At 48.3% G+C, this 23,622-nt stretch overlaps 1 protein-coding gene across 1 annotated transcript in view; it reads left to right on the forward strand.

The window, feature by feature from the left end:
* LOC306919443 (uncharacterized protein) overlaps positions 1-14,017 on the forward strand; it is a 461,602-nt gene extending 447,585 nt beyond the window's left edge. The window contains exons 5-6 of the mRNA XM_079532225.1: positions 12,209-12,289; positions 13,714-14,017. Of these exons, the coding sequence (XP_079388351.1) occupies positions 12,209-12,289; positions 13,714-13,866 (234 nt within the window). The 3' untranslated portion in view covers positions 13,867-14,017. The remainder of the gene's footprint in view (positions 1-12,208; positions 12,290-13,713) is intronic.
* Positions 14,018-23,622: the final 9,605 nt, after the last annotated feature.

Below are 23,622 nucleotides of genomic sequence, written 5' to 3' on the forward strand. Positions count from 1 at the left end.
GCTGTAGATGGCAAACCGTAAGCAAACCGGTTGCGCTTGGAGTTCGCCCCTCCTGCAATTTGGAGCCCTTGCAGCCTCTCAAGCACTTACAGCTGACGTCACTAAAGTCAATGAGGGTTCAGGGCTCAGGGCTTGAGGGAGGCAATTGGGATTGGGCCTATGAGGAAAATGAACGGAGAATAATTTCCTGGTCCATGGTAGGGGGTGGGACTGCGACGCTCTATAAAAGGCTGGGAGTTGGCCGGCCTAACTCAATTAAATTAATAGGAGCTTTATTGGCATGAGAAAACATAAACACAAACGTTTACATTGCCAAAGCAAAAGTGGAACAAAACAATACAATAAACATGTAAACAGAGCTGTGTTATATTAACACTTTGAGTAATACTATCTTGTGAGACTATAAAAGATTGTGCATTTTCTGTCAGAGATAGTTAGCCTATACATCCGAGACGTTTTATACTTTTGAAAGTTAACAGCAGTATTTCAACGTTTTAAACATGTTATAGGCCTAAACATTTGGTGGTTTTCAAACTCTCCTTGGGTGATTGTAATCCGTGCAGGGAAGTACATGTCTCTGATGTCTTGGTACAGTGGACAGACGGTTAGGAAGTGTAGCTCAGTCTCTACCTCGTTTTGTGTGCAGTGTGTGCATAGTCTGTCTTCTCTCGGGAGCCAGGTCTCTCTCTTTCTCCTTCCATGAGAGCAGCAGCATTTGTTTGCACCATTCAACACCCTACACTACATTTACCAAACATCCACTCACTTACACTACTGATCTACTGATTAACACAAGCCACTTAATACTTTAGTATTGTTTGATGCATACGTTTATTATATTGTAAATAAATATTGGTTTGTGCACTTTTAAACAGCTGTGTGTCTTCCTCCTTTGTTATGGCCCAAGAGCCAGGTCATAACACTATCTATCTGACAGTTACACACCTCCACCACCAGGGGGCGAAAGGCATTAAGGCAACAGCATAGATATTAATAAATAGATGCCTCATTTGCCGCTGCAGTTCATTGGAGCGACGTGTATCGCAATGAAGGCGGAAGTGCAGTGCTGAAGGCTTTTTTTTTTTTTTTTTTTACAAATCTTTATAACAGTCATGACAATATACATTACAATACAAAACAAGACAAACAAACAAACACAAACAACAAAGTTATTAACAATACAACATCAGAGCCAGGGGGGATTAGATTACTAACAGGAAACATTAAAGAGTGAACACAAAGCAACAGTTCTCCGCAGCTTTCTTATTTAGAAGTGCTGAACTGACGTCACTCATGTGACTCCTCCATGTCTCTCGCTGTCACTCAAGTGACTACTGGCCAATCACAGCGCGTCTTTTCCGGGACTTATGTTACGCACGCGGAAGCTTGTCAAGCTTCCGCTTTGCTTCCGCTATTCTTCGCAAGGAATATCGAGAAGCGTCTGACTGCAGAGTCCGCTCAGGGGACCAGGAAGTGCTGCAAGGGGGGGGGGCGGGGGGAAGTCCGCTTCAGGGAGCATCTGCCAGAGGAAAGGAAACAGAAAAGCGGAAACGGAAACAGATAAACGGGAACAGAAAAGGGGCGTTCCCTTGTTCCCTTCAGTCCGCCGTCCCGGACGCGCTCCCGGGGGTCTCGTGCCCAGGTGGGGGTCCGCGGGGGTCCGCGGGGTATCTCGGCCGTCCCTGGGCCGTTTCGTACGGGGGGAATCTCGTTCGAACCGGGCCGCCGTCCCGGACGCGCTCCCGGGGTCTCGTGCCCAGGTGGGGGTCCGCGGGGGTCCGCGGGGTATCTCGGCCGTCCCTGGGCCGTTTCGTACGGGGGGAATCTCGTTCGAACCGGGCCGCCGTCCCGGACGCGCTCCCGGTGGTCTCGTGCCCAGGTGGGGGTCCGCGGGGGTCTGCGGGGGTCCGCGGGTTATGCACACACACGCACGCGCGCACGCCGCACACACACGCGTGTGTATAGAGGGAGGGCAGGGGGTCTCAAGGTTCGGGGACCCCTGTCTCGTGCCCAGGTGGGGGTCCGCGGGGGTCCGCGGTGGTCCGCGGGGTATGCACACACACGCACGCGCGCACGCCGCACACACACGCGTGTGTATAGAGGGAGGGCAGGGGGTCTCAAGGTTCGGGGACCCCTGTCTCGTGCCCAGGTGGGGGTCCGCGGTGGTCCACGGGGTATGCACACACACGCACGCGCGCACGCCGCACACACACGCGTGTGTATAGAGGGAGGGCAGAGGGTCTCAAGGTTCGGGGACCCCTGTCTCGTGCCCAGGTGGGGGTCCGCGGGGGTCCGCGGGGTATGCACACACACGCACGCGCGCACGCCGCACACACACGCGTGTGTATAGAGGGAGGGCGGGGGTCTCAAGGTTCGGGGACCCCTGTCTCGTGCCCAGGTGGGGGTCCGCGGGGGTCCGCGGGGTATCTCTTTCATTTCTCAACCATTTTGTACGGGGGTGGGTTCGTTGGAATCGTGTCACCCCCCTGGGGGAGTTTTTGGGGGTCTCAAGGTTCGGGGACCCCTAGGGACCCCCAGGGACCCCCCAGGGACCCCCACATGGTAACTCTCTCATTTCTCTACCATTTTGGACGGGGGTGGGTTCGTTGGAATCGTGTCGCCCCCCTGGGTGCGTTTTTGGGGGTCTCAAGGTTCGGGGACCCCTAGGGACCCCCAGGGACCCCCCAGGGACCCCCACATGGTAACTCTCTCATTTCTCTACCATTTTGGACGGGGGTGGGTTCGTTGGAATCGTGTCACCCCCCTGGGGGAGTTTTTGGGGGTCTCAAGGTTCGGGGACCCCTAGGGACCCCCAGGGACCCCCCAGGGACCCCCACATGGTAACTCTCTCATTTCTCTACCATTTTGGACGGGGGTGGGTTCGTTGGAATCGTGTCGCCCCCCTGGGTGCGTTTTTGGGGGTCTCAAGGTTCGGGGACCCCTAGGGACCCCCAGGGACCCCCACATATTTTTAAATATATAAATAAATATGAACACAATTTTGCCTTGACAATTAGTCTAAATTATCTTTGAGAGGATTTGATTTTTAAAATGTTGTTAAACAAAGAAAATGCATCATGATTAAATAACTGACATTCTATGAACTTTAAAATGTTGAATGTCCATCCTCAAAATACCTTGAGAACCAGTTTGACCGGTTTGTCAGATCCATCGAACTCAGTGCACTTGATTTAGGGGGGGGGTAGCCAAAATCCTGGCTGTCCTAGTGCAATTCTTCTAGGACTTGTAGATCGGCTATTTTGTAAACCTTCTAGGGGCTATATCTCCATGGGGAAATGATATTAGAAGCCCATCTTTGGATATGTTATAGAGCTCGTCGAGATGAACAATCTGAGGCGAAATCGAACTGTATAATTAGCCAACTAAGGGCCAATTAAGGCACTTCTGATTCAGCGCCATTGGTTTAGTGGGGGTAGAAGGAGTTTTGGAGCAAAATTGACTAAAATTCGAGAAAATATGATTTTTTAAACTTTCAAACAGCAACTTGACCCATTTCTAAGTCTTCTAGACAGTTAAAACTAACACCATTAGATTTCCCTTACTTGACATAGGGGGGGGAAGTGTATTTAGAGGAATCCTTAAAAAATTTGATTTTTAGTGGCCTCCAATGCGTTAAAATCAATTCAAAATCCAAAATGTGTCCGTTTGTTTTGAGCAGGCAAATTTTTTCTTCTTCTCATCCAGCTGAATCCAATGAACTTGGTCCTGAGTCTCTACGACACTTCTAACTATCAATGGTCACGCCCGTGACCTTTGTATGGCGTCGAGGCCCTTTAAGGCTATAATCGACAGGGAATAACCATTTTTTCTAAAACAAAGGGTGTTTATCCATGTCTGAAGCACAGGGACTCCAATGGAATTGGTTTCAAGTCTCTACGACACTTCTAAATATTTTAGATATTTTTTTAGACACGTTTTTTGGACCCCACAAACACGCGCCAATATGTGTCTCCCCGCGCACGGACGTGTGGTTCTCAAAATTAGGGTTAGCATTTTACCATTCAATACAATGTACGGTTTATCATGTCTATATGGCTTGTGGATTACAGGTCAGAGTTGGCGAACTCTTGCTACGGGTTTTGCACGAGAATGGCGGACCTATCGGAGCGTAGATCTTGGAGAGCTGTACGCGCCCATGTGAATTACGTGGCTGACGGACCTATCGTTCCCGAGCTATCGCGCGTTGAAAACTAACCCTAACACTAGCCAATTAAGAGAACCGTAAGTCTGTGTGCTGGGAAACACATATCAGCGTGTTCAGCTTGTCGTGCTGAGTCCGAAAATGGTCTCACTTTTTCCCAGACGTGTTTCGAGGGCAAGGGACCGATAGGAGGCGTTTACACCCACTTTCTGACATCGTAGAGAGATAAGACCACCATCGTTGGAATCGGGTCGAAATAGTAAGTGGGGATACATACCCCTTGATTATTTTAAAACATTGGAAATATATCGTTTCTGGGTGCATTTGTGACACTTTTACAAAACCTTGGTGCCATTTTTGACCACTTTCCTGGGATCAGACAGTCTCAACATTATGATATCTGGATTCAGCGTCGAAAAGTAAGTCTAGATAAGTACATTTTTATACTATGTGTTTCCCCTTCCGTCTGCTATTTCACCACTTTCTAGACGTCGCACAGCAACAGCAATATGTGCATTGGATGCAGCGTCAAAAAGTGAGTCTACATAGGTACCTTGAGAACCCCAAAGGGGGGCGACACGATTCCAACGAACCCACCCCCGTCCAAAATGGTAGAGAAATGAGAGAGTTACCATGTGGGGGTCCCTGGGGGGTCCCTGGGGGTCCCTAGGGGTCCCCGAACCTTGAGACCCCCAAAGACACCCCCAGGGGGCGACACGATTCCAACGAACCCACCCCCGTCCAAAATGGTAGAGAAATGAGAGAGTTACCATGTGGGGGTCCCTGGGGGTCCCTAGGGGTCCCCGAACCTTGAGACCCCCAAAAACTCCCCCAGGGGGGTGACACGATTCCAACGAACCCACCCCCGTCCAAAATGGTAGAGAAATGAGAGAGTTACCATGTGGGGGTCCCTGGGGGGTCCCTGGGGGTCCCTAGGGGTCCCCGAACCTTGAGACCCCCAAAAACGCACCCAGGGGGGCGACACGATTCCAACGAACCCACCCCCGTCCAAAATGGTAGAGAAATGAGAGAGTTACCATGTGGGGGTCCCTGGGGGGTCCCTGGGGGTCCCTAGGGGTCCCCGAACCTTGAGACCCCCAAAAACTCCCCCAGGGGGGTGACACGATTCCAACGAACCCACCCCCGTACAAAATGGTTGAGAAATGAAAGAGATACCCCGCGGACCCCCGCGGACCCCCACCTGGGCACGAGACAGGGGTCCCCGAACCTTGAGACCCCCGCCCTCCCTCTATACACACGCGTGTGTGTGCGGCGTGCGCGCGTGCGTGTGTGTGCATACCCCGCGGACCACCGCGGACCCCCGCGGACCCCCACCTGGGCACGAGACAGGGGTCCCCGAACCTTGAGACCCCCTGCCCTCCCTCTATACACACGCGTGTGTGTGCGGCGTGCGCGCGTGCGTGTGTGTGCATAACCCGCGGACCCCCGCAGACCCCCGCGGACCCCCACCTGGGCACGAGACCACCGGGAGCGCGTCCGGGACGGCGGCCCGGTTCGAACGAGATTCCCCCCGTACGAAACGGCCCAGGGACGGCCGAGATACCCCGCGGACCCCCGCGGACCCCCACCTGGGCACGAGACCCCCGGGAGCGCGTCCGGGACGGCGGCCCGGTTCGAACGAGATTCCCCCCGTACGAAACGGCCCAGGGACGGCCGAGATACCCCGCGGACCCCCGCGGACCCCCACCTGGGCACGAGACCCCCGGGAGCGCGTCCGGGACGGCGGACTGAAGGGAAAAGGGAACGCCCCTTTTCTGTTTCCGTTTATCTGTTTCCGTTTCCGCTTTTCTGTTTCCTTTCCTCTGGCAGATGCTCCCTGAAGCGGACTTCCCCCCGCCCCCCCCCTTGCAGCACTTCCTGGTCCCCTGAGCGGACTCTGCAGTCAGACACTCTTGGGAATATCGGGAAAATAGTGCCTTCAATGGTGACACACGCCTCAGAGCCGGAAGGGGCGTCTATGTATATATGTCTATGGGCAACAGTGCCTGGATTCTTTATTGCGCATGCGTGAAAACTTTGACCCGGTCGGAACTTCGGAAGTACTTGTTTGCATGACGTGGCCACGCCAGTTGTTTTCCACGGTAATGTTGTTGAACAAACATGTTGTCGTGCCTCTCGGGAATTGTTGATATTTCTGCCTTTATTACACATTCTATATTACAGTAGGAACAGAAAGCTAGGTGGAAATGTCTCCTAAAGGAGGTGAAAAGCGTCAAATGGAGTCTGTACGGCTGAAGATAAATGAACAGCTAGCGTCGGTGGGAGAGGAGATATTGTTTGTTGTGGACAAACAGCAGCGTGGCGCTGCTGATGTTTGTAGTGTGGAGCTTAGCGTCAGAGTGTTTGTGTTGGAGCGCCTCAGCGCGGTGGGAGAGTTCATGGTCAACCTCTTCCAGAGAGAGATGGAGACACTAGAAACTCTGCTGGAGACACAAAACAAACGGCTGGACATTGATTTTGATATGGACAACATCGATCTACACACTGCAGGTTAGTAGACTTTGATATGGACAACATCGATCTACACACTGCAGGTTAGTAGATGTAATGTTCGTGTTTGTAGGTTGGAAGGTAAACAACGGACTGTTCAATAGGCTTTATTATAATACTGCGTGGTCATCACACCGAGTGCTGGCTGCATACTGAATGAGAGCATATATCCATATAGCATCAAGTGCCTATATATGTATGTGTCCAACAGAGGGCGTAGTTGCACATAACATTATTCATGTCTTGAATATCACATTGCTCTTTTCTTTTTTTCTTTTGTTTATACAATATCCAAATATAGTGAAAACAAATAAACATTTCAAACCTTGTTTCAAGTACTGAACATACCCTTAGAATTATACCTATTACTCATTGTATGAATATGGCAAATATTTTCTTAGACAGTATTGTCAAGTATTTCTAGCCTATTCACTATAAGCCTGAACACAATAACCCTTCATACACAATACTGCAGGTGTATTTCAAAAAGTGTCTTCTTATAAGAACATCAAACTAAACACCATCAATTTCAAATTTCAAATAAATCAATCACATGACATTACTTTCCTTTTTTTTTTTTTTTTTGTGCACAACATTTCTTTTCTCAAATGCACATTTGTCTCCGAACCATCAAATGGGCATCAGTTCACACAACAGTCCATACTATGTATAGTCCTGTAGGTAAGTGGGAGGACGTCTGTTGTGTCGTGTGGGATACCTTGGTGCGAGTGGTGGGGAATGTCTCTGTGTTGGTGGTGTGGTGTTTGTAGAGGCATCACCGTATTCTCGATCATCGCCATCAGGATCCACCGGGACGTACAGTAGTTCTGGAGCTACCTTTTTGAAGAATGATGAATTCCTGACGATGGAGTGCCCTCCTCTGGAAGCTGTCACCATGGAGCCTTTGGTTGTAGTCACAGTGTATGGCTTGCTGTTGTACGGTGTGGTGAGCTTGTTTTGTTTGGGCTGACGATGAAGTACAGTGTCACCAGGAGTGAGTGTGTGTGGTTTTGCATGACGATTAGAGTCCGCATGAGATTTCATCCTGGCCTTAGCCTTGTCATCCTTCGCTCTCACTGCCGTGTCTGAACTGTTGCTTGCAGTGTGAGTGAATGATGGAATCTTTGTGAACATCTTGCGTTGGAATAACAGTTCAGCAGGTGAGCACTCTGTTGTGCTGTGAGGTGTGGATCTGTACTCACGCAGGAAGATGTTCAGGTGCTGCTTCCAGTGTATTCCTTGAGTGTTGGCAACACGAATGGCTTTGCCCAGTGTTCGCATGAATCTTTCAGCTGTAGCGTTGGCTTGGGGCCACAGTGGTGTGATCTTGCGATGATGGAATCCTAGATAAACTGCAAACTGGGAGAACTGGCCACCGTTGAACGGGGGACCATTGTCAGTTTTTAGAATCCGAGGAATCCCGAGCATGGAGAAGACTTTGTCCATGACTGGAATCACTGTGTTAGCTGAAGTTGATCTCACAATCTCGACAACTGGGTAGCGTGTGTACTCATCGACGATGACGAGCAGGTACTCTCCAGTTGGAAGTGGTCCATAGAAGTCTGCACTCACGCTATGCCATGGCATTTCTGGTAGAGCTGACATTTTTAGTGGCTCAGCGTGTGCAACTGGTGTGTTTGCTTGACATGCGAGACAGTTGTGTACTGCTGCCTCTGCTCTGCGATCAATGTCAGGAAACCATACTTTGGTCCTGAGTAGTGCTTTTGTCTTGACGATGCCCTGATGTCCTTCATGGGCTAGCTGTATCACTTTCTCCTGTAGGGCAGTGGGAATCACTATTCTTGTGCCCCGTAGTATGACATCTGAGTCATGTGAAGTTGTCAGTTCACTGCTCACTCGTTTGAACTGTTTAAGTGTGTCAGCATGACGTGACTGGTCAATTTTGTGCCATGTGTCTTGTCTGATGCATTCACTGACCTCTTGCAGGATTGAGTCTTTCAGTGTCTCCGTCTTGATCTCTGTGAGTGTCATGGCTGTGGGTGTTGCATGGCTCACAACGAAGTTCACATACTCCTCAGCCACTTTTGCTGCGCGTGTGCTTTCAATTTTATCAGAAGGGATCGGGTGACGAGACATATAGTCAGCTGGATTGTCAGCACCCTTTCTGTATTGAACCTTGAAGTTGTAGGGCTGAAGCCTCAGTCCCCATCTCTCGATCCTTGCAGGTGGTTTCGATCTGGGATTGTTCCATATGATTTCCAGTGCTTTGTGATCAGTCACCAGAGTTAAAGGATGACCATAAATGTACAAGTGGAAGTGCTCACAACTCCACACAATGGCCAGGGCTTCCTTTTCTGTCTGTGAGTATCTCCTCTCGACATCACTTAGAGACCGACTAGCATATGCAATGATGTACTTCACCCCTTTTTCATCTTTTTGGCAGAGGATTGCACCCAGTCCGACAGGGCTAGCATCCACAATCAGTTCAGTCTCTCTGCCTGGGTAGAAGTATGACATAGCAGTGTCGCTGGTTAGACTGTCTTTCAGTGCCTGTAGTGAACCTTGCTGCTCAGGACCCCATGTCCATGGTGCGTCCTTTCTGGTGAGTCTGCGTAGTGGTTCTGAGATGGAGGAGAAGTCCTTTATGAATCTGGAACAGTAGTTGGTCATGCCTAACAGACTTTTGATATCGCTTGGAGTCTGGGGGTCTGTAGCATGGTGGACTGCATTGACCTTCTTGGGATCCGCTGAAACTCCTTCTGCAGAGAACACGAAACCAAAGAACTCGAGCCTGGATTTGTTGAACTCACATTTTTCACGATTGAGTGTGAGACCGCTTTCTTTGAGTCTCTTAAACAGCGCTCAGAGCTGTCTGGATGTAGCTCTAGCTGGTGGTATCCAGCTCTCAGATCCAATTTGGAGAACATAGTTGCTCCGTTTAACTCGTGCACCACGTCATCCATGGTGGGAGTGATGGGACGTTCTCTTTCTACGGCCGTGTTAGCTTGGCGCATGTCAACACAGATTCTGACCTTGTCTGGGGCTTTAGGCTTGGGAGCCGCAACAATAGGTGAGACCCATGGTGTGGGGCCAGTGACCTCCTCAATGATGTCATCTGTCTCCAATTTACGAAGCTCATCCTCAACCTTCTGGCGGATGTGGAATGGCACTCGTCGATGTGGTTGACATGTGGGTTTAACGTCAGGATTTATGTGCAGTTTTATCAGACAGTCTTTCAGCTTTCCAATTCCTTGAAACAGCTCAGGATGGCTTGCGACCAGCTCATCTGCAACTGTGGAACACTGTGGTGTGGACGATACATTTGTGATTATTTTAATCAGACCCAGTGCTTTGGACGTCTTGTAGCTCAAAACATTAAAACAGTCACCTTTAATCACGAAGAATGTGCATTGTGCCATCTTCTGTCCTCTTTCCACGCTGCACTTGAACTCACCACTCACAGGCAGTGGGACATTGGAGCGAAAGGGGTAGATCTTGGTTGTAGTAGAGCTGAGTTGCGGACGTGGCATCAGTTTGTCAAAACTTATCTCGCTGATACAGTTTGCTGACGCTCCGGAATCAATCAAAACAGACCATTTAGTCCATTCAGCATGACTTGGGTCTGTGGCAAATCTGAAATATTGTTCTCATCTACTGCAAAAACATAGGCATCATCGCTGCTGGATGAGTTGTGCTCTGTATGCTCATCTGGTGCAGTCTTTGTGATGTGATGGACTTTCTCCGGGTCTCGTCTGAATTTGTGTTGTGGTCGCTTTGTGTCTTTGTTTGTATATGTAGAACGGCACTGACTTGCAAAATGGTTCAATTTTCCACAGGCTCTGCATTCTTTATTTTTAGCAGGGCATTCACCATCATGGGGATATTTACCTCCACAGTTTCTGCATTGGTTGTTGGAAGTGGAACGTTGTTCAGGCCATCTGCTGCTCTTTTGATGCTTTTGCTGATCCAGTGCGTTGACTGTAGCTGCAGTGCCTCTTTCTATGCCTGATGCTTGCATCTCAGACAGTTCCAGTGTCCTTCCATGGTCAAGAAGCAATGCTAGTGTCAGGTCAGGTTCCCTCAGTGCTTTTCTGCGTAGCCTGGATGATGCACAGCTCTGTATGATTTGTGTTTTAATTTCTGCATCAACATCTGCAAACTCACAATTTTTAGCCAACATCCTCAGCCTTGTGTGGTATCCATCCAGATTCTCTCCTGGTTCTTGTATGGATTTTCTGAAGACATACACTTGGTACTGAACGTTTTTCTTTGGTGAGAAATAGCCAGATAACTTCTGCTTTGTGGCATCATAATCATCATCATCTGCTGCTAACGTGTCATATATATCATGCACACGTTCTCCTGCCATGTGCAGCAACAATGCTTTCTGCCTAGCATCTCCAGTAATGTTCATTGCAGTTGTATAATTTCCAAACCTTTGCACCCATTTGGTCCAGCGAGGTCCAACAGAGCTTGGATCCGTTTCTGTGTCGAAAGGTAGGAGAGCTGTGTGCACCGCTAAAGACATGCTGCTTGACGTCTTTGTTTGTAGCTGTTAGCGTTAGCCTCCTTTGTTCCTCCTCGTCCGTCTGTTTCTCTTCTTCTTTTTTTTTCTTTTCACAGCGTGTATTACCGTTTACTCCTCGTCGCCAATGTAATGTTCGTGTTTGTAGGTTGGAAGGTAAACAACAACGGACTGTTCAATAGGCTTTATTATAATACTGCGTGGTCATCACACCGAGTGCTGGCTGCATATACTGAATGAGAGCATATATCCATATAGCATCAAGTGCCTATATATGTATGTGTCCAACAGAGGGCGTAGTTGCACATAACATTATTCATGTCTTGAATATCACACCAGTGAGCAAGGAGACATGGGCGGCATAAATGTGCTCCACGCTCTGTTTGTACTCACCCAATACATAATTCCAAAGAAGTGGAGTGAGATATTGTACTCTAGTTTCAGATCCATGTAAAAGTTCAGGCAGAAAACGCTTGTTTATTCAAATATCTGATATTTTCAAACATCTCTCATATCTTTTCCCGGGCTGCACACAGACGACATTTTCTCAGGGTTAGGGGTCCGGAATGACAGCTGGACTTCCATTTATGACAGTCACTCGCAGGGCAGGGTTTTCTGCTGCAGCCTAGGCTCCAGACCCACAGGCACGGCGCACACAGTGCCTTTTAAATCCATTCTCTGCAGCTGCAAGAAATTTATATCAAACCAAAATAGCACGTTTCATAAGGGCGTATTACATTCTAAAAGACAAGTGTAGGTTACATTACTGATGATAAAAAAAAAACTTCGGCCACATCAGTGAAATAATGTCCGATGTCGGGCATCGGTGCCAAAAATTACGGATACATCGGTGAGACCGATGTCAGGCTCTACTCACAACGCCTTGCTCTGCCAGGCGTTGTGAAGAGATTCAAGACACTTATCTTTTAAACGATGGTTATCCTGACAAAACAAATAGGTGAATAAATGTCATCTTTGTGTTGACAAAAGCACTTTGAGTTCCTCTGCTGATGCTACCTTCTCTCTCCTCCTTCTGTCTGTGTGTAAAGAGGTTTCATCTGAATATGAGGAGAGGAGATCCATTCTGGCCCAGGAGGAACAACAACATCCACAGATTAAAGAGGAGACTGGTGAGTCAACTTTGACATTACTACGTAGGAAGATGTGGTGCAATACTCTCTCAGGTAAAACACAATTATGTTTTATTAGTATTATTCTAACAAGACCAAAGGGTTATCCAGCAACTGTAACGATAACAAATATAGTTTGGTAACTCATGGTCCCCTAAAAGACAGACAGACACACAGCATGTTGTTTCCGCTTGTGCCGCTACATAAGTATAGCACAACAAGTTAGAACCCATAATCATGTTTAGCTATTAAGATATTTGGCATAAATGGTGAGAGTCACATAAATGGTCAGAGTCACAGGCACGGCACACGCAGTGGCTTTTAAAAAAACAGTTTGCAGAATTACAGTACATTTCAAGCACAACTCAATACAAAAACTGTTAACTGTGAGTGGACGACCCAATGAAAGCATTACACTTGTTTACCAGAGGGCCCATCTTGTTCAATTCATCAAAACATTTGTGTACAAATATACACTTCTATTTTTCCAAAGAACACAACAGGAATTCATCATAAAGGAGGTAAAAAGGGAAATATACAGTGAGGGGGAAAAGGGGTGGTTGGGGGTAGATTACATTAATGATGATTAAAAAAAAACTTTGGCCACATCGGTGAAATAATGTCCGATGTCGGGCATCGGCGCCAACAATGACGGATACATCGTTGAGACCGATGTCGGGCTCTACTCAACACCTTGCTCTGCGAGGCATTGTGAAGAGACTCGATACACTCATTTTTTAAACGATCCTGACAAAACAAATAGGAGAATAATAATAATAATAATCTTAATGTTATCGTCTACTATATTTATTTTTATCAGACAAGCCAATTGTAACTTCAAACTCCATCGTAGATACACAGAAAACACCCATCCCTGGTTCTAGTGAATGATATTGTCCTTCCTTAGAGGGGGACAGCCATAGCTTAATGGATAGAGAGCCCGTCTAGGAAACAGAATGTACCACAGTGATGTTAGGTCTGCAGTGGGTCCTGGTTGTCCTAGTAAAATTGTATATATATATTTTTTTAGAAATTGTAATTGTTTGATATTATTGCATTTATACAAATCATGCATCAATTCAAGATTGAGACCTGGAGTCACCACTCCACACTATATGTATGACACACTCAAAAATCATTGTATTATTGGAACATGTTTGTTGAAACACGTTTGAGTTTGTGTCAATTGTTTCAGTTTTCTTTTCTTTTTTTCTTGTAGTGTCATTTTGTCATAACCTTCTGTTGAACACTGTCTTCTAAAATCTTTACTTGGACAAGTGATTAAATGTTCTTGTCCAAATGAGAAGTGGCTCAAAAATGTAATGTCAAGCCCTGAAAACTGTCTTTGATTAGAAATGGAGAAGATGATGTTCCTCCAAAATGCAAACATTAAATGTTTTTCTCTCTTTGTGTCTTTTTTCTAGCCGTCCCGCACCTCCCTGTGTGTAAAGAGGTTTTCGCTGAACAACCGGAGAGGAGCTCCAGTCTGGTCCAGGAGGAACCACAACCACCACAGATTAAAGAGGAACAAGAGGAGCTACTTCAAAGACCAATGGAGGCTGATGGGTCAACGTTGACATTACTAGCAGTGAAAAGTGAAGATGATCATGATGATGAAAACAGAGAGACAGAGCCTGTAGCCGGCACCTCAACCGAACACATGAAAACACAAGCTGATGTAGAGTACTGTGGAACATCACAACCAACTAGTGACAACCAGCTCCTCTCTTCACACTGTTCTGTATCTGACACTGAAGACAGTGATGAGTGGCAGGCGCCCAGTGAAGGTCAGTCAACTTTAAACACACTGAAGACACAACATGTGGAAGGACAAAGATTGTCTTTGAGCAGCATGCTGTCCAAGGACTTAAAATCATCAAAACATATTCACTCCATGAGGAGCCACACAGGGAAGAAACGCTTTACTTGTACAGACTGTGGCAAATGTTTTAATCTTAAGGCAAATCTGACTAAGCACTCAATGATTCATACAGGGGAAAAGCCCTTCACTTGTACAGTTTGTGGTAAAGGCTTTATTCAGAGTGGTGATCTAAAAACACACATGAGGACTCATACAGGGGAAAAACCATTTACTTGTAAAGTGTGTGGCAAAGGCTTTGCTATGAGTGGTCATCTAAAAACACACATGAGGACTCATACAGGGGAAAAACCATTTACTTGTAAACTGTGTGGCAAAGGCTTTGCTATGAGTGGTCATCTAAAAAAACACATGAGGACTCATACAGGGGAAAGGCCCTTTACTTGTAACGTGTGTGGTAAAGGCTTTGCTCAGGGTGTTAATCTAAAAACACACATGATGACTCATACTGGGGAGAAGCCCTTTACTTGTAACGTTTGTGGTAAAGGCTGTCTTAACATCGGTAATCTAAAAACACACATGAGGATTCATACAGGGGAAAAGCCCTTTACTTGTAATGTGTGTGTTAAAGGCTTTATTCAGAGTGGTGATCTAAAATCACACATGAGGACTCATACAGGGGAAAAGCCCTTTACTTGTAACGTGTGTGGTAAAGGCTTTGCTATGAGTGGTCATCTAAAAACACACATGAGGACTCATACAGGGGAAAAGCCCTTCACTTGTAACGTGTGTGGTAAAGGCTTTAGTAGGAGTGGTACTCTAAAATCACACACAAGGACTCATGAAAGGGGAAAGCCCATAGACACATGAGGACTCATACAGGAAACCCTTTAGTTGCAGTTAGTGCCAAATGTTTGGGTCAAAATGCACATCTGAGGATAATGAGGAGGAATCATACAGGGAAGAAGTGGTTAGTTGTAATAGTAATAAATGCACATTTTCCCCATGAACCCATTTGAGTTGACACATGATATAACATCATTCATTCTATTCCAGGATGACAATGACAGTTAGATACTAAAGCAGTGGAATCGCATAATCTGACAATAGAGCGTCACAGTCCCGCCCCTTTCAGAACGAAGAGGGCACCAGAAGAGAAGTTCCCATTCATTTCCCCATAGACATTTCATAAAGTATTTATTTAAAGACCTTTTAAGCCTCGGAAAAAGCCAACTCAGATTGTGACAAATCATGACAATGACAAAAAATGAAAAAAAGAAACTCAAAGTGTTACCCTCCCCTTTTTTTCTTCTAATTTGTTTGGCCCAATTATTTTTTGTTTATTGTTATTATTTGTCACCATCCGAATTTAAAGACCACCACAATTTAGTTTCTTGTTATATTTTTGTATGTAAAACCTATATAAACATGGCAGAGAAAGTTTTTGTCTTTGGTAGATTATTTCTCTATGGTAACACTGTTTAATTATACCGTTGGATGTTTCAGACGTTATACCTTTATACGTTTGGAAACTCAAAACAATTCAATAGCAACAGAAAGTTTGGCATTGGCAGAGATTTGTCACATTTGTCATGGGTGTATCCCACACATACTAGCATGTTCATTGTCAGCTTGTAGATTCATAAACCAAGTGTGATGCTATGTTAACACATTTTGCTGCACATTGTGAGCTTTTAGATTTGTTTCTTCAGTATTTTGTTTCTTCAAGAGCTTGTGACTAAATAAATAAATAAATAACTATTTTGCGTCCGTTGGAATGAAGGTTCTTTCATATTCTGCAAACTGCCTACAACTGCTGCAGTTTTTCTCTCTTTTTTTTCTTTAACCTGTACTACCTATACTCAAGGTATTATTATTATTTTAATCACATCCATTATTATTATTTGTTATTATTATTGTTATAATTATTTGGAGTCGAGTCAAGGGCAAAGATCCCTTATTGTTCGTACAGATCCTGCCATTTTTCACAGTTTTGACAGTTCTGTGCGGTCGTCTTCCACGAAATTCTGCAATATGGAAAGAGGGTCGTGGGTAGGGGTGGGTACCGAACCTCATGACCAAGCAGGAACCGATAACAACATGCTGGGGAACCGGGTACCCATCCATAAAAGATCAATTTCGTTTCTCCCTATCGTTTCCCACAGACGCACGCCGCAGCCACGCACAATTTATTTATTCATTTATTTGCATCAGCAACGCAGATCGGCTGAGGCTGCCAAAACTTGCAGTTCTGGCTTAACTGTGCAGTCGTTTTTTGCAAAACTTGGCAATATGGTAGAGGGCTATGCTACTTTAAACGGTGAGGCCCACAACCATTGGCCAAAGGGTGGCGCTATAGCACTCAAGTTGAAATTTGAATATAAAAAAAGATATAGCTCATGAATCTGACACTCAGCGGACTCCCTCTTTACCAAGCGTTTCCACCTTGCAAGTTCTGCCTCGCGTAGAACATACACGCCCGTTTAATCTAACGTGATGATGTTTATGGTCGCTGTCGGGACACCTTACTAACATGTTACAAATGGACAGATCTACAAGCTAACAGCGCATCGGTTGCGCACCGCGTTACAACTTGTAGATCAGCTTATTTTGGCAAGCAAGCCCCTATCCGATGGATCCACTGGTTAATAAAGTAGCAATCTGTAGGATCTCCTTTTCTCACGTATAATGAGAAATAAGTTAATTTATTTAAATTTGACATCAAGACTAAAGGCTAATACAACTTGGCAAGAATATTATAAAAGCCATTTTTATTGAACAATTGCTCACTCACTCACCTTTGCAGATGTAGTGTTTCGCAGGTAGCGGGTATTGAACCCCAGTCTCCCACTCGCCAGACCGACACACAACCTGTCATGCCAACAGGGCTGAGCCCGATTGGCAGGGCTGTTGTGGGCCGGGTCTTGATATCTTTCATCAGAGCTTATGATTATTATTTGATTAATATCATATCACTATCGTATGTCGGAATGACTGGTGAAATGGATCAAATCTGGACACGCGACACAGCTATAATTTCTTTGTCAGATGGTAAGTCCACTGATGCGTTCTTGTGATGATATGTCGTCATGAAATATTAAATGATTCACGGGACATTTGGAGTTACCGAGGCATGCATGTCTGGCGTTCATGTTGTGATCAATATACAGTAGCCTACAGTATAGCCCTATTGGCCCCACAGCCGATCAGCCTAAGTTTTAAGCCATGCTCTGCAAGCCAGCTCTCCTCCAAAGGTGAGATATGAGCAGGCTGCCTCGTTGGGAACAGATGCACGACCATTTTGTCGTGGTATTTATATAAGTCACACATTCAACAAGCTTTGAACTGAGCAGATTGGGCAGATTGGCCAAAACATCTTTAAAACGGCCACATTTTACATTTATTTCACCATAGTAAATGCTACTTTCATGGACTGAAGAGGGCAGTTTTTTATAGACGGGTAAAGGGGCAGTGGCTGAAGCCTATGCACGTGCCTGCCTTTTCTTAACATTAAAGATGTGGATTGATCCATCATGATATGCTGTGGTCTCACTCTTTCTACCAACACCTCTATGGGGTGAATTTAATGCCATTATTATCTGCGTAGTTTTACAACCTGCGTCGTAATTACACTTCACCATAGAATCTCATACGTACGTACTTTTACAGAAACGTACGTCTTTAGAAGGACCTACGTGTTATTTGTCCCATTGTAATCCAATTCACACGTAATTTACAGTTCCTAAAATTACGAATAAAAAATCACGACTAATGAATTCATAAGTACGTAGGTACGTTTCATCCATTACGCCCATCCATTTCTTACTACTAGGTACGTTTCATCCATTACGCCCATCCATTTCTGATATTACGCCCATCATTAAAGTCACGTATCACTCATTACGACCATCTCAATATAGGAGTCATTTTGGCAGTAATCTACCATGGGAAGAAGACGTACGTAAATGGACCAATCAGGGAATGGGGGCGGAGCCTCCGGTTGTTAAGGGAACCGGCACCCCATCTCTGAGGAGGACACCCGCCCTGGTCCCCGGCCCTATCTCGGCCGTCCCTGGTCCGTTTCGGACGGGGGGAATCTCGTTGGAACCGGGCCGCCGTCCCGGACGCGCTCCCGTCGGTCTCGTGCCCAGGTGGGGGTCCGCGGGGGGTCCGCGGGGCATCTCGGCCGTCCCTGGGCCGTTTTGCACGGGTGGAATCTCGTTCGAACCGGGCCGCCGTCCCGGACGCGCTCCCGGGGGTCTCGCGGTGCCCAGGTGGGGGTCCGCGGGGGTCCGCGGCGGAAAGGGGCCTACGCGAGGCCCCGTAGATCTGCTGTTTTCTGGGGTTGGAAAACTCTCAACCAGGGCCTGGGAACCAGGCACCTGCTCTCCGCCGGTCCCCTGGGGTCCCCTCGTATGGCGCCGCACGGTGGCCACGGCGGGTACTGCGACGGAGGGGGGGTCTGAGCCCTGGGTGCTCACAGGCCCAGGCACAGACACCATCTGGGGGGAACTTCTGACCGAGGCCTCGGCCTGGTCGTGGAGACTGCTCTCCAGGGGTCCCTTGGGGTCCCCTCGTATGGCGACGCCCGGTGGCCACGGCGGGTACTGCGACGGAGGGGGGTCTGAGCCCTGGGTGTTCACAGGCCCAGGCACAGGCACCATCTGGGGGGAACTGCTGACCGAGGCCTCGGCCTGGTCGTGGAGCCGTGGAGCCCTCGTATGGCGACGCCCGGTGGCCACGGGGGGGTACTGCACACTGGGTGTTTGATCCCAGGCACAGACACTCGTATGGGGTGAATTTAATGCCATTATTATCTGCGTCCCAGGGGCGGGCGGTCCCTCTGACCGCGGGACCCCACCTCTTAAGGCCCAGGAGGGGTGCTTAAAGGTGGGTACTCGGGGACGGGCGGAGCGCCTGGTTCCCCGGGCCTGTCTGCTAAATCGCACTAAGTATAGAGGAGTCCCAGGGGCGGGCGGTTCTTTCGGCCGCGGGACCCCACCACTTAAGGCCCAGGAGGGGTGCTTAAAGGTGGGTACTCGGGGACCCACGGAGCGCGGGTCCCCCTGGAAGTGCTCCCCGGAGTTCGTTGGTAGTGCATGGCCGGGTGTGGGCGCCCTCCCCCGGGCAGAGGTCCCCAGGGTGTAGCCCCTGGTCCCTGTGTTGGGTGTTGGGTGCCTGTGCCTGAGTGGTGGTGTGGCTCCAGGCGTGGGAACAGGGGCCAGGTCCAGCCTCGAGTGTCTGTGCCTGGGATCAAACACCCAGTGTGCAGTACCCCCCCGTGGCCACCGGGCGTCGCCATACGAGGGCTCCACGGCTCCACGACCAGGCCGAGGCCTCGGTCAGCAGTTCCCCCCAGATGGTGTCTGTGCCTGGGCCTGTGAACACCCAGGGCTCAGACCCCCCTCCGTCGCAGTACCCGCCGTGGCCACTGGGCGTCGCCATACGAGGGGACCCCAAGGGACCCCTGGAGAGCAGTCTCCACGACCAGGCCGAGGCCTCGGTCAGAAGTTCCCCCCAGATGGTGTCTGTGCCTGGGCCTGTGAGCACCCAGGGCTCAGACCCCCCCTCCGTCGCAGTACCCGCCGTGGCCACCGTGCGGCGCCATACGAGGGGACCCCAGGGGACCGGCGGAGAGCAGGTGCCTGGTTCCCAGGCCCTGGTTGAGAGTTTTCCAACCCCAGAAAACAGCAGATCTACGGGGCCTTGCGTAGGCCCCTTTCCGCCGCGGACCCCCACCTGGGCACCGCGAGACCCCCGGGAGCGCGTCCGGGACGGCGGCCCGGTTCGAACGAGATTCCCCCCGTGCAAAACGGCCCAGGGACGGCCGAGATGCCCCGCGGACCCCCCGCGGACCCCCCGCGGACCCCCACCTGGGCACGAGACCGACGGGAGCGCGTCCGGGACGGCGGCCCGGTTCCAACGAGATTCCCCCCGTCCGAAACGGACCAGGGACGGCCGAGATAGGGCCGGGGACCAGGGCGGGTGTCCTCCTCAGAGATGGGGTGCCGGTTCCCTTAACAACCGGAGGCTCCGCCCCCATTCCCTGATTGGTCCATTTACGTACGTCTTCTTCCCATGGTAGATTACTGCCAAAATGACTCCTATATTGAGATGGTCGTAATGAGTGATACGTGACTTTAATGATGGGCGTAATATCAGAAATGGATGGGCGTAATGGATGAAACGTACCTAGTAGTAAGAAATGGATGGGCGTAATGGATGAAACGTACCTACGTACTTATGAATTCATTAGTCGTGATTTTTTATTCGTAATTTTAGGAACTGTAAATTACGTGTGAATTGGATTACAATGGGACAAATAACACGTAGGTCCTTCTAAAGACGTACGTTTCTGTAAAAGTACGTACGTATGAGATTCTATGGTGAAGTGTAATTACGACGCAGGTTGTAAAACTACGCAGATAATAATGGCATTAAATTCACCCCATACACCTCTTAGTGCGGCGACACATTCCCATGATGACAGTCTGTTAAGATGTGATCTTTATTGTCTGTATATATGTAAATGATAAACCCTTATTCTGAAGTGCCACACCGGAAGTACCGGATATGCCTGTTACCCAATGTGTATATAATGACGCTGCTAATAAAGATGCTCGAGTTATTATGGTCACGAGCTGAATGTAAGTGCTGAGTCCTCATTCTTTTCCTCCGTTATGTTTGTTTATTCCGACTAGCTCCAGGCTATCTAGACTCTTCCTTATCGCTGTAATGGCAGCTCTGCTAACACAGTGGTCCGTGTATTTTACGGCCATTTCAATTCTAATTTCGTATCTGCAGATACGTATTCAGAATACGGTTTGGTGTTCTGAATACTGTTTGTCAAATATGGAAATGGTAAATTAAAACATAGAATACGGTTAGTTTTCTGAATACTGTTTAGAAATGGTTCATTAAAAAGAAATAGAAATAGGTATTTAAAACGAAAATATAACCCGATTCTATATTTTCGTTGGTGTCGTTGGAAACAGAATTAATAATTGAAAACAAGACACACTGCGACCTGTACTGTGTTCTGTGGTTCATTTCTCCGCTCCGTCCCTCCCTCTCCCTGAAAAGGGGGCGGAGGCGTGGCCACGGCCGTCTTGAGTGACAGGCAGGCTGTGCTGCTGTTACTGCAAGCAGACACAGGCAGCGCTGTTGACGATCGCACCAGGCGATATTATATTTAATTTATCCTTTATTATATTCATTTAAACATATTGGCGTGCTTTTAGATCACATTTTAACGCACTGCTGTTATTATATGCCTTTAAGTATTCAATAGTAGACAGGGAAAAAAGCTATAACAACCTGATTACCGGGTGTGCCAAACCTTTCTCAGTTGTTTCTAATAGTAGAATCTAATTCTGCCTTGTACATTTTTGTATCGCGCATAGTTAATGAGATCATTTGCATATTAGATACATTAGCTGAAACAAAGATATAATAAGTACATGAATGTATAATATGGCAATAAGTTGACATAGTAAATGGTGCATTTATATAGCGCCTTTATCCAAGGCCCTTTACATAGACTGTGCATTACATGTGCATTACATTCACCCATTCACACACACATTCATACACTGATGGCAGCGGAAACCATGCAAGGCACCAACCAGCACATCGGGAGCAATTAGGGGTTCAGTGTCTTGCTCAAGGACACTTCGACAGTAACTCTGGGGGAGCCCGGGTTCGAGCTGGCAACCTTGCGGTTACCATCCGGCACTCTACCCCTGAGCCACCGCCGCCCCGTAGTAATATCTTTAGGGCACAAAATATTCACATTTTATCAAATATAATATATATTTATGTGAAATGAGGTTTGAAGGTGAGATTAGAAGATCAATTATGCAAACGAGGTCATTCTTTAAATATATTGTTAATGTATGAATTATTCTTTAGATGAACAACACATCAAAGCAGATATATGCCTAAATATGGTTCTGTGCAATACTTTATAAAATGATACACATGCAAGTTAATATTGCACAAACACATTTTCATATTTGTTTAATTGAAAACCTAACATGGTACCAATTTTTTGTGAGCTAATAATCACGGTGTGCTAGCTTAGAAGCTTGACCTGTGTATTTAAGGTAAACTAATTTTGCAGTGTAAGAAAATCTAGCATGTTTATTGTGATTAATCAGTATATATTATGCATATGTAACAACATGCACATTCAGACTTAAAGATTCAGACTCAAAGCGATCATATTTATGCAATTGTTGAGAGGGGGACACTGGCTGGGGGTCACTGGGGGGACACTGGCTGGGGGACACTGAGGGGACATCTGTCTGTCTGTCTCTCTTGTCTGCAAGCCTGTGTAACTTCTAGTCTGCCTAACTTCTGGAGGGACACTGGGGGGGGGGGGCACTGGCTGGGGGGACACTGGCCCGACACTGGGGGACACTGGCTGGGGGGGGGGGGGGCACTGGGGGGGTCACTGGCTGGGGGGGACACTGGCTGGGGAGTCACTGGGGGGACACTGGCTGTGGAGTCACTGGGGGGGACACTGGCTGGGGGACACTGCCTGGGGAGTCACTGGGGGGACACTGGCTGGGGAGTCACTGGGGGACACTGGCTGGGGGACACTGGCTGGAGAGTCCCTGGGGGGACACTGGCTGGGGAGTCACTGGGGGACACTGGCTGGGGAGTCTCTGGGGGGACACTGGCTGGAGAGTCACTGGGGGGACACTGGCTGGGGAGTCACTGGGGGACACTGGCTGGGGGAAACTGCCTGGGGAGTCACTGGGGGGACACTGGCTGGAAGACACTGCCTGGGGAGTCACTGGGGGGACACTGGCTGGGGAGTCACTGGCTGGGGGACCCTGGGGGGATCACTGGCTGGGGGGGTCACTGGGGAGTAACTGGCTGGGGGGTCACTGGGGGGACACTGGCTGGAGAGTCACTGGGGGGACACTGGCTGGAGAGTCACTGGGGGGTCACTGGGGGACACTGGCTGGGGAGTCACTGGGGGACACTGGCGGCAAGTGACCCCCCCAACCAGTGTCCCCCCAGCCAGTGTCCACCCAGTGACTCCCCAGCCAGTGTCCCAGTGACCTCCAGTGTCGGGCCAGTGTCCCTCCAGAAGGCAGGCAGGCAGGGCAGGGCAGGGCAGGGCAGGGCAGGGCAGGGCAGAGCAGGGCAGGGCAGGGCAGGGCAGGGCACGGCAGGCAGGCAGGCAGGGTCCCCCTCTCAACAATTGCATAAATATGATCGCTTTGAGTCTGAATCTTTAAAGGGTCACTTCACCCCTGACACAACCTGATCTTATTTTAATGATGTTTAGGACACTAGAAACACTTTTCCTGGGTTTTTGTGTGCGCAATCCCTGTTTTCAGATATCCTGGTCAGGAATTCATTTTATCTACGTCAGAATGCTCATGGCCCCTCCCCTCCGGACTACAACAGTCTAACCTCGCGTCACCTTAGAGTATGCGCGTCACCTACACACGGCTACACCTACACCTGAAGACAGCCCAGAGGGGTGTCCCTAGTCTCT

Source organism: Electrona antarctica, assembly GCF_951216825.1.
Source record: "Electrona antarctica genome assembly, contig: scaffold_25, whole genome shotgun sequence".
NCBI classification, from domain to species: Eukaryota; Metazoa; Chordata; class Actinopteri; order Myctophiformes; family Myctophidae; genus Electrona; species Electrona antarctica.